Source organism: Caloenas nicobarica, chromosome 3, assembly GCF_036013445.1.
Source record: "Caloenas nicobarica isolate bCalNic1 chromosome 3, bCalNic1.hap1, whole genome shotgun sequence".
Taxonomy (NCBI): Eukaryota; Metazoa; Chordata; class Aves; order Columbiformes; family Columbidae; genus Caloenas; species Caloenas nicobarica.
In genome coordinates, this window is record NC_088247.1 from 5,665,242 (window position 1) to 5,677,050 (window position 11,809).

Genomic DNA, 11,809 nt, shown 5'->3' on the forward strand with positions numbered 1-11,809 from the left:
GTGCAGAAGTTCCTAAGATGCAGACTAGAGTTTACATACAAACATACTGCCTTTACCACCAGACATTTTGTAAGTGCTACGGACCCATAGAACATGAAACAGAGAATATGGTGATCTTTTGGGTCCCACTTCAAAATTTTAAGTTTGCTTAAAACCACAGATTAGGTTGTAAATTACCTGTTAACAGGTAAACAAAAGAAACAAAGGGTGATATGAAAACACGCGGTTCCACACAAGGCAAATGTGAATGAGTCATATGAAGGAAACACAAATTTATACAATAAAGACAAAGTTTCTTCTGTCAATTTTGCATAATTGTCTAGTAGGTTTTTATCAGCATGCATTGAAAAAACTGTAAATGAATAATAAGAATTGCTGCTTACGCTACTTAAGTTTTGTAACAGTGAAATGAAAATGGTTGTCTCCACAACAAAATTTGCTGCAAAGATAAACAGAAATTGGAGAATTTTTATACATCCAGATTGTAAATAACTTGTCCGATGTTACAACTAGCTGATTAGAGTGTAATTGTCATTAACAGTATCCTTTTCCTCTCCTGTTAAGAAAAGAGCCTGTATTCCTGGCTCCAGCCAGAGCTATTCCACTGTGGTTGCACAGATGGTACCCACCAATGCAGTGGGACTAAGAACTAAGCAGAGATTTAAAAAAAAAAAGGTTTTGTTGATAAATAGTAGGAAAACATTCATGAATAGTTTAAAAGTAAACTCCTATTATTACTTAGGAACTTTAAAGGGTTGCAGAGACTTGGGGCAGAATTTTCAGTATATTTTACAGGGATTTCAGAGGCAGTATTTAAGTATTTACAGAAGAAATAAATGTATTTTGGTTTTTGTGCAGTACGCAAAAAACTTCATCCCAGCCACCAGATTATAAATCAATAAAATTGATAGTCCAAACCATTTATTTTTCTCTTGTTATACGCAACTTTCATTCACTCTTCTGCATAATAAGAACAGGAAAGCAAAATTGAAGTATATTTGCATATTGTGCACTTTGATTTAAAACTGGTTATACCCAGATGCTGCTTTTGCAAAAGAGAAGGAGGAGATTTATCTAAATTTACGGTTCTCTGTAGAAGAAAAGACGTGTGTTATGCCATTGTGAGTCTTCACCAGACTGCCAGTGTTTACCCAGGAGTAAGTCATCAGTGTTACGTGTGGGACGTCTCTACATCAGGCTGCAATCTATGATGTCTGGCACTCTGAGGGGGAGTCAGTATTCATAGATACTATTTTTACGTTTGCTGCAAACTTGCTTTTTAACCTTGGGGAAGTCACTTAGTCTAGCACTTGTACAGTTTACTTTTCAATTTTTTCTTAGTAGTCTCAGCAGTGATATTAATAAGATGATGTAGAGAAACAAAAACTGATTATATCAGTGGATAATGTCTGAGAACTGCTCTAACTCAGGTAGTGCTTGCTAAGCTTTCTGAGATCCTACAGGCGCTGTAAAAATGAAGCGTGTTGCATAGTGATATCAATGGCTTCTGATGCAATCCTGGACAGTTTGTTTTACAGCTGATGCTTTCTAAATCATTACTGATCAATCCAGAATCACAGAGTGGTTGGGGTTGGAAGGGACCTCTGGAGATCATCCAGTCCAACCCACCTGCTAAAGCAGGTTCACCAGAGCAGATCACACAGGAACGTGTCCAGGCGGGTTTGAATGTCTCCAGAGAAGGAGACCCCACAACCTCTCTGGGCAGCCTGTTCCAGGGCTCTGGCACCTCAAAGGAAAGAAGTTTCTCCTCATATTCAGACGGAACCTTCAGTCTGTGCCCATTGCCCCTCATCCTGTCGCTGGGCACCACTGAACAGAGTCTGGTCCATCCTCTTGACACCTGCCTTGAGATATTCATAAATATTGATGAGATCCCCTCTCAGCTTCTCTTCTCCAGGCTGAACAGCCCCAGCTCTCTCAGTCTTTTCTCATCAGAAAGGTGCTCCAGACCCCTCAGTATCTTCGTAGCCCGATACAAAGAAAGTATCTGACTAAGCCACATCACACATAGCCATACAGATACTATAAATTTGGTATTACTTTGTGTTAGCTGCTTTTCTAGACCATGACCCTCATGAATCCAGACATGAAGTCCTTAGTGTGCTGAGGAAGAAAACGGATAAAAGCAGAGAACATAGAAGTTCCAGAAAGCCAGGGGGAGGGGAGATGACCAAAAAGTAGCCAAGACTCTGCCAATAACATGAGTTAAAAATGTGTGTTCTGGCATGATACTGTAGAAGAGTGATACCCACAGATAAGAGACATGTGCATTGAACAGATCATGGCTGTATGTTCAGGGTGGGATTTCTGCCATTTTACATCAGCGTAGTTCCAGTTTCTTTATGGTTAAGTTTGCTGAGGATAAAAAACATGAGCTAGCAAAAGAGCAAAACAGCTGGGGAGGGTCACAGGAAGTCAAATACCTCTCTGAAATTTACTGAAGGTTTCAGTTAATCCCGCAGAAATCCATCTTCTGCTACATTGGATGTGTGGCAGGTTGCGCACGACAGGAATCATAATAGTACTGAAACACAGAAGGAAAACTGAGTACAGTTCATTTGGCCATCGCCTTCTAAAAGCACATGGACAAGAAGTTGCATCTTGTCCAAACATCCTTTGAGCATCTTATACAAGAGCTTTAGAGGACGCTTAACCTAATTTTGCCACAGAGTAGTTTATAATTAAATGCAATATGACAGGCGAAAATGTGAATTCCAGGGGTTCAAAATGTGCTTAGCAGTAGCCGAATGGATGGGGTTTGGTCTCTGTATTTGTAAACATAATTTTCAAGTGTTTAATAAGAGTAGTATTTTTCTTTCTTTCACTTTGGCAAAGTTTGCAGCAAGTTGTTTTCCTTAGTATACACAAATCCTTTAGTCTTATTTAAGTATAAACTAAAATATATTCATCAAAATATTTTTAATGAGTTATTTCATCAGGAACTCAGTAGCTTAGCTTCAAAATCATTGCACAGCACTGCCACCATGTTAATTTTACACCAGAAATCAGAAGGTTGCTGTGATGGAGCTTCCAGCTGAACTGCTCTCATCTTTCTTGGTGCAGTCTGCACTGTAGATTTTATGCAGAAAGGTGGGATCCATTAAGCATGAGAATTTTAGATGCTTTGGGACAGAAGCTGTTACTTCTGATGTTTGTACAAGAAGGCAGCACAGCCTAGTTTGCTTCTAGCTCTTGTGCTACAGCAGTAAAATATGTATTATTTCTAACTTGCACAGTGTCTCCTGCAGCAAACAAAGCTTGTGGTTTGCATGTCAGTGGAATTCCCAGATTCTTCTGCATCTCAGTGTATAAAGGAGCAATATCAGGAGTGGAGAAGAAGAATAAATACTAAAATATAAACATCAAAGGAAAGGCAAGCAAATCCCAGTTAAAAAGTTGGGCTTCAGTCCTTTCTTTGTGTTCTTCCATTCTTTTTCTCCTGATTTATATTTTGAATTTTAGTATGAGTACAAATGCAAGATCTTGCAGTCTGAGCCCAAAAACGTTCCCAGCTGAGAAAATTTGATTTAATTTCCTGAAATATTTTGCCATGCAGTGGTCCCCATTGCCTCATCGGTTGTAAAATCTCTTCTCACATCAGCAAAACAGTATTTTCTTAAAAATACTCTGGCGTGTTCTACCAGCGGATGACACTGGGGTGAGTCAGATGTTCAGAGTTGTAGCACCAAAGGGGAAACGAGTGTAATTGAATTTGTCGTGCGGCAAGACAAATAGTTGGGCAGTGACAGTGATTTCTGTTTTCATATAAGCCTCCTGACAGCATTACTGTTTGGTTTCTGTACCTTAGGTGCACCGTTGGAGAAATAACAGATGCCATGAAGAAGGTGTTTGGGGAGCATAAAGCCAGTGACCGAATGGTGAGCGGAGCTTATCGCCAGGAGTTTGGAGAGAGCGATGAAATTCTTCATGCCATCAATAGGTGAGAATAGCAGCCTCACATTGAATCCATTAGACACACTGTGCCCTAAAAAAGCGTTGCCCAAACCCAAATGACATCCCCAGAACGAAAAAAAAAAACCTGCACAGTCATTCGCATGCCTGTAAGCAAGTAAGCAGAATGAGGAGAAATAAGTGCAATAAGGGAATAGTCAAAATTTAATTGAACTTGTATTTGCTTGCAAACAAAATCCACTGAGGTGATATTACGATCTGAGGATTTTGTTCAAATAGACAAGGCAGCCGTAGGATTAAGAAGCTTAGAAACGTTGCCTGAAGTCCCCATACATCGCATTGCTTCTTTCGAAGCCTCTGTAATGGTAATCTCTACAAATATTCCCAGTAGTTCGTATTTGCAAACCCTGTTTTTGCACTGCCCGTAAGATGTCCCTGCAACTTCACTCTTACTGCTCCTAAAATTGTAAGGCTAAAATCCACACACAGCTTCCAGTCTACGGGTGTTACTTACTCATACCACGAGGGAGAAAACCTCAGAAGTTGGTAGTAAGTGTGAAAACAGTGCCCATTTGTGCCTTTTGTCAACTTCTGCCTTTGTGCTGTCCTCCCGGGCCAAGGGACCGAATTGCTGTAGTGGGTGGTGACGTAAAATGGATCGATGCTCATAAGTCCCTGCTGTGTTCGGGGTTACACATTAAAGAGTTACAGGATCTCTTAAAAGGGAATAACTTGATGGCTTCACGATGGTGATGTTTAGCCTGACTTGAAAGTAGTTGTGCTGGGGGAATGTCACCATCATTTTTTATTTTAAATATTTATTTTAGAATCATAGAATAGTTTGAGTTGGAAGGGACCTTCAAAGCTCATCCAGTGCCACCCCTGCCATGAGCAGGGACATCTGCACCCAGATCAGGTTGCTCAGAGCCCCGTCCAGCCTGGCCTGGGATGTCTCCAGGGATGGGGCATCCACCACCTCTCTGGCCAACCTGGGCCAATATCTTAATTTTAAGTATTTGTAATTTTGCATTTACATGAAATCGATTCCTTGAGAATCTAGATGTAGCTCCTTTTTTTACATATCTGCCTTTATGTCCAAGGTCATATGTACCAGTTAGTAACCATGTTAGCAAAACTGGATTTACTACATGTCACCTTTGCACAGGCTTTCAAAAGTGTGATTTCACACTTGCCCCACACTTAACCAAGCCTGGGGTTGCAGTGACTCAGGTGGTTTTATCCTGGCAGGCTCGGAGCACCCAAAGCTTCTCTTTTTGGGAGGGAGCCTGTGGGTGGGGAAGTGGGAAAACAAGAATATGGAAATAGAAAACAATACAGAGAAAAGGATTTAAATATATCACAAATCAATTTAGATACCTACTTCATTGATATTCTCAGCAGTCCTTAAGAACAGAGGTCAGGCCCAGCTCCTCCATCCTCAAGCAGCAGCTTTGTCAGTCTGATTCTTCCAGCGCTCTTGACATAATTCCTTTGTAAACTCTCCAAGTTCTTCTTTTTTACCCTCCTAGACGATGCATATTCCTGTCCCAGAATCATCCCCTGAGGCTGTTCAAATCTGTGCTGATAACCGCTTTATCTAGAGTCATTCTTCTGCCCAAACTAAGCCACTCATACAGTGATCATCCCAGCCAAGTCAGCATATAGTTTCAAGGTGCACCAAATCCATACGAGTCCATCATTAACAGAATGCTCAGAGCAGTAAAATATTTTTAAAAAGAGATTAAAAAAGACACAACTTATATTTCTGAGAACTGACACTGTCAGTACTGTCCCACTCAAAAGGCAGATACTGGCGGTACATGGATAATGAGCAGTAAGAGAAAAGGTTGATATCTGAGGCTGTGGTTACACAGTCATTTTTTAATAAAACAGAAATCTGCCACTAACCAGAAGACGGGAAGCGCTGGAATGAGCACACAGGACAGGGCATACAGTGATGCTTTTCTGCACAGGTTTGTGCCCCGTTGAATGATGATGCCCAGCATAATGTCTAGGACACACCTCTGTAGCCTGTGTGTCATGCAAACACTTTTAAAGTAATTGGCCATAATTATTCTTAAAATCTAAAATTTGTGGTTTAGTCGTAATTCAGCTCATTAAGCCCTCAGAGAATTCGGTATTTTGTCTGTTAGAAAGCAGAAAAGTAGTGAAGTGGTTTTCTTTAGAAAAGCAAGTTTTATTATTGAGGCTAGTAAATACAAGAAATTAAACAATCGAACATTAAAATAGTATGCAAACTGCATAGACACACCATGACTTAGAAGGTCTTTTGATACGATGTACAGAAATTATGCTGCATTTGCAGCCAGTGCTTTTTGTGGAAATACTTGTAAAGAATGTCGGTGCCTTATGATGATACAATATGTGTTTGCAATCAGAGTTAACAAGTTCATGGACCGTGAGGGGCGCAGGCCTCGTATACTTGTCGCAAAGATGGGTCAAGATGGCCACGACAGAGGAGCTAAAGTTATTGCTACAGGATTTGCAGACATTGGCTTCGACGTGGACATAGGTCCCCTCTTCCAGGTATGGCTGAGCGGTGACAAAAATGCAGCAATTTTCCCTCTAATGCTCGTTCAGCAGCCAGGCTGGGGCTGTTACTCGTCACTTAATCCTCTTTCCGTGCAGACACCTCGAGAAGTGGCCCAGCAGGCGGTGGATGCAGACGTGCACTGCGTTGGCGTCAGCACGCTCGCAGCAGGTCATAAAACTCTTGTGCCTGAACTCATCAAAGAACTCACCGCCCTTGGCCGCCCGGACATTCTTGTCATATGTGGAGGTGTCATCCCACCCCAGGTACGGGTCAACGTCATTTCCATCAAGACTAAGAGCCTGCTTTACTTCTGTTTGTGCTGGTTTTAGCGATTTTCTATAAGCTGTTAATGTCAGAGGCGATTAACAGTGCTGAAGGCCACTGCGGACAATCACCAGGGTCAGCACGGATCTACAGGGTGGTTGCAAAGTGCTGTCAGGTCTCATTGATCTGGTTTTTTGTTCACCGTGTCCTGGTTTAACTTTCAGTGTTTTTCAGATAGAATATTAAGTTGTGTTGTGAAAAGACTTGCCTCAGAGAGATGTTTTTTCTGCTCTGTTGTTTCCAATTACCAGTACCTTGCAAATTACTGATAAAGGCGAGCTCCTGTCTTAAGAGACTTTCTGACTTCCAGTAATATTTTGGGAGAGACACAACTAGTAAGACATATGGAAGGTCCCGGCACCTATAGACTACACATCTCATTCACTCTTTAGCCTCTCTTCATGTTGCACATTGTCAGGCCTCAATGTTGCTTCTCATTCCCTCTGCCTGACCTCCCTCTGAGGTGTGGAACAGTTGGTTGGATTCCTTTGCAGTCAGATCTCTGCCTTTGTCTTAAAATTTTCCTTAGCCCATCCATGGTATCACCTTTAGGGTCGCCTTCTGTCTAGAGATTCAAATTGATTTTCCTTATAAATCTGTTACTCCCTTTTCCCAGACTTCTTCCTTTTCTAGCCAATTAGGTAAGTCTTCAAGAATGACGGACTTTTAAACTGAATAAACAAAACTGGTTGTATTATTCCAAGAAACAAATTGTGTTCTGTCCAATCTCTCAATGGGATGCTACTAGCCTGTGGTTGGAAAAGGTATAATATATCCTATATAGAAGTAAGAGAGACTACATAACTGCTTCCTAGGTCTTTTTAAAATTTCAGGGCAATCATAAAATTAGAGTAACTTAGATTGCAGGAGACTACTGGCAGTCATCTGCTCCAAGCCTTAATTTAAGCAGGATTTTCAAAACCAGAAGTTAGATTGAATTTAGATTAGGTTATTCAGGGTCACACCCACTTGACTTTTGAATATTTTCCAAGGATCTGACGTGAGTCTGATTCTAAACAAATAAAATCTTGCCCATGGATGGTTTTTTAATATTTCTTTTTTACCTCCTTACTTTTTTTTTTTGCCATTTCTCTTGGCGCTGTGCTGCCTCTCGCTGAGACTTGCTGCATTTCTCAGCGTACAGGATAGAGCATACACCAATTATTAATCAGTTATTAATTTCCTGTTGCGTAAGTAACTACGAATCTTAAACTTCTCTCTGCACAGGATTATGTCTTCCTGTATGAAGCCGGCGTTGCCAACGTGTTTGGTCCAGGGACTCGGATTCCAAAAGCAGCTGTCCAAGTGGTGGATGACATCAAGAAGTGCCTGGAGAAGAGGCAACAATCTCTGTGATGCTGAAATGTCACAAAACGCGACCAGCCTTATACTAATCGCTTAGGGAATGCCCTCATCAGCAAGGGACAGCCAGCCACGGACCTTTGGTTCCACTGCCCTGGTGTTTTGTGCTTTCTAAGAAAGTTATAAATTCTCTGCTTGTTCTGTTTGAGGATTTATTTGTATATGTACTCAAAAAAAATTTCTCTCTGGAACTATGACTTCAGGGAATGAAGGGAATTCAGTAGGTGGGCTTGGGTTTTTTTTCTCCACATATACTGATAAATAAAACATCTCTTCCAGCTCTTTGGTTCATCTCTTTTGCATGCAGAGAACTTCTTTTGCATTTTTTGGCAGGCATTGTAGACCTAGAAGTCTTCAGGGAAAATCACTGAAGTTCAGCAGAGACATGATTGAATCCAGCAGCACTTTGATATTAACGTTAATCTGACTTAAGTCTCTTTAGAAACGCATAAATAGATAAACCATCATTTTTTCATGGTTTGTTCATGGTTTGTTTAATAAGATATAAATCCTGTATCTGGCAGTAACCTGTATGGGAGCAGCCTCCGCTCTGTCTGCATCGCTGCCCTTCCCCGGTACTTTGTTATTTCTGAAATGAAGTTAATTTCATTGTTCCTGTTCCCTTACTTAGTTCTGTAGTGTTGTCCAGTATTGCTCGTGCTTTTTAGCAGTTGGGACTTTCTTCATGTAAGTTGATCCTAAATTCTCACCATTTTTGCCTCCTCTTTGGAAGGAATTGGATTCGTACGCATGAAACATCCTTTGTGGAATCCATACAAGGCAAATGGGGTGTGAGGGTCTTCTGAGGGGCAGTCCCTGGCATTAGGGCCCTACCCCACTTCATTTTGCCATGCTGCTAATTGCATCCCATCATCAGGCGAGACTGCAGCCTCCCTGGGATAACACTTGTCTCTGCCTTGTGGTGGCAGAGGCTGTAACACGCCTCGAAGATGTTCAGTGTCATTCAAAATGAGATTTTTCTGCAGTTGTCTGGAAATTACAGATCCAATTAGTAGCATTGTATCATCACTCCAAAGCTTGCAATTTATAAGATCATTAATTAAAATAAGCTTGTTTACTGGGGCACGTGCCCATAGTCTCACACTGCTCAGAAACAAGGAGGTTAATTGACTTACTGTTTTCTTCTCTCTGTCTTTCTAATTAAGCTTTAAAGTATTGATCCCAAACCAGACCACTGCCTTTAAAGCTCCCTGGGGTTTTATCCTCAACTATTTATAAGTATCTGATTCCCTCCAAGAAGATCAGTATGGTTCAAACCAGGATATACAGAAAGTGACAACAATAAAAATACTCACTTATGCCTTTTCACAAGCCACTTTACCTGCCAACTGAAAAAATACAAAGTGTCAGTGACCTCTAGACTTACAAATGACACTGGTTTCATTCATCCTGTTTTGGTTTCTCTGCTCTTTGGAAATTTATGTCATCTACCTGTTTGCCTTACAGTTTGGGGGTTTTTTAACTCTAATGAGCTTTAAAATCTGCATCTTATTCCTTTTGAATTCAATAATTAAAAAAATCCCACCAAATTCAGCTGGAATCGCTCCAGGCCTTTGTTGCTTGAAGGAGGAGCCTCCTCAAGCTCTAGACTAGGACTAACCTGCATTGATTCTCTCCTGTCATATCAAGGCTTGAAAATAAAATGGTGGGTATAGGGAGATACTGGTTTTCTCCCCCAACACAGAGTGTTTGTGTGAGGCCCTTTAAGGAAAGAAAATATCCAAGTGAACAGACTTCTCTTCAAGCGAGCTGTCAGTTTGCTGCCAAAGTAGAGATTCCTTACGGAACGACAAGCTAAGCTGGAACATGCATTTCCCATATGTTCCCTGCTGCTGGAGCAGCTCAGCGATGAGCGTTGTCCTTCCTGACAAGTTGATGTTGGGCTGTCAGCCCTCGTTGATAACGGTGAACGGGCACGAACTAAAATCTCAGACGCTGCGCACTCTCTTCATCAACCTGGCTGCTTTAAAACTGCTCCACCGTGCAGGCTGGGGAGAATTTGGGTTAGTGCAAAATCGAGTAGGTATTCTGCAAATATACTGAAATGTTTTGTTTCAATATGAGTGGTTTCAGCATATTCCTGGACAAAATAGTCACTATAAACCATGGGACTAGATGCTTGGGTTTTTCCAATAGGAATGAGCAGGTTACTGCATGGCTAATTTCCTTTAGGAAGTTCCAAAATAGGTATTTTTTCATCTCTAAGGCAGTTTCTGTTTTGCAAAGATGCAAGGAACACAGACTGCTGCGCCAGAGGATGTTCAGACTGGACCAAGAGGGTGGTCAAACCCTGGAACAGGCTTCCTAGAGAGGTGGTCAATGCCACAAGCCTGTCAGGGCTTATGAGGCGGCATTTGGACTTGGGGACGTGGTTTAGAGGTGGACGTGGCAGCGTGAGGTTAACGGTTGGACAACAGAACCCAAGGGAACGGCAGGAAGATGTGCCAGGGGAGGGTCAGGTTGGACATGAGGAAAAGGTTCTTCCCCCAGAGGGTGCTGGACACTGGAACAGGCTCCCCAGGGAGGTGTCCCGGCCCCAACCTGACAGTGTTCAAGAAGAGACTGGACAACGTCCTCAGACACACGGTGTGACCTGTGGGGTTGTCCTGTGCAGGGACAGGAGCTGGACTCGATGATCCTTGTGGGTCCTTCCAGCTCAGGACATTCTATCATTCTATGAGTTGATGATTTTGAAGGTCTTTTCTAACCAAAATGGTTCTATGATTCTCTGCTTTGGTCAGTCCTGAAGTGGTCAGGCAGTTGGACTAGATGGTGGTTGTAGGTGCCTTCTGACTGAACTAGCCTAGTCTGTTCTAAGACAGGACAAAGGGCTGGAGATTCTGAGATCCTAATTTATGCATGGGAATTGACTTTCTGCAATGCATTGTCCTTCCTGATAGATACCATGACAAAACAAGAACCTGAGCGTAGCACCAAGCCCCAGGACAGTGCCCGTATCATGAAACAAACTTTCCGCTCGATTCTCAATTGGAAAGTAACCTTCACAGAATCACAGAATCACAGAATGTCAGGGATTGGAAGGGACCTCAAAAGATCATCTAGTCCAATCCCCCTGCCGGAGCAGGAACACTCAGATGAGGTTACACAGGGAACACTCAGATGAGGTTACACAGGAAGGTGTCCAGGTGGGTTTGAATGTCTCCAGAGAAGAAGACTCCACAACCTCCCTGGGCAGCCTGTTCCAGTGTCCCGTCACCCTGACTGAGAAGAAGTTTCTTCTCAAATTTAAGTGGAACCTCTTGTGTTCCAGCTTGAACCCATTACCCCTTGTTTTACTGTTGGTTGTCACCGAGAAGAGCCTGGCTCCATCCTCGTGACACCCACCCTTTATATATTTATAAAGCGTGGTATATATATTTATACCAGCGTGGTAGATGGATCCTACAGAGGACAAATTTCGACGAGGGAGTGGAATCAATTTTTCATTCTTAGTGTTTCACAGCCCTCAGGATTGGTGCTTTTGCACTTTTGTTAAGCTGTTCATCAGTCGGTGCTTTACAACGGTCAGCAGCAAGACTGTCTCTATTGTGTGGGTAAGGGAAGATACAAGACAGAATCACAGAGTCACAGAATGGTTGGGGTTAGAATGGACCT

At 42.1% G+C, this 11,809-nt stretch overlaps 1 protein-coding gene across 2 annotated transcripts in view; it reads left to right on the forward strand.

Annotated features, from left to right (window-relative positions):
• The window catches only part of MMUT (methylmalonyl-CoA mutase), a 25,498-nt gene extending 14,853 nt beyond the window's left edge, over positions 1 to 10,645 (forward strand). For both annotated transcript variants that reach the window (XM_065632108.1, XM_065632109.1), the window contains exons 10-13: positions 3,830 to 3,961; positions 6,333 to 6,480; positions 6,583 to 6,750; positions 8,039 to 10,645. In XM_065632108.1, coding sequence (XP_065488180.1) covers positions 3,830 to 3,961; positions 6,333 to 6,480; positions 6,583 to 6,750; positions 8,039 to 8,167 — 577 coding nt within the window. In that variant the 3' untranslated portion in view covers positions 8,168 to 10,645. The remainder of the gene's footprint in view (positions 1 to 3,829; positions 3,962 to 6,332; positions 6,481 to 6,582; positions 6,751 to 8,038) is intronic.
• The last annotated feature ends 1,164 nt before the right edge of the window (positions 10,646 to 11,809 follow it).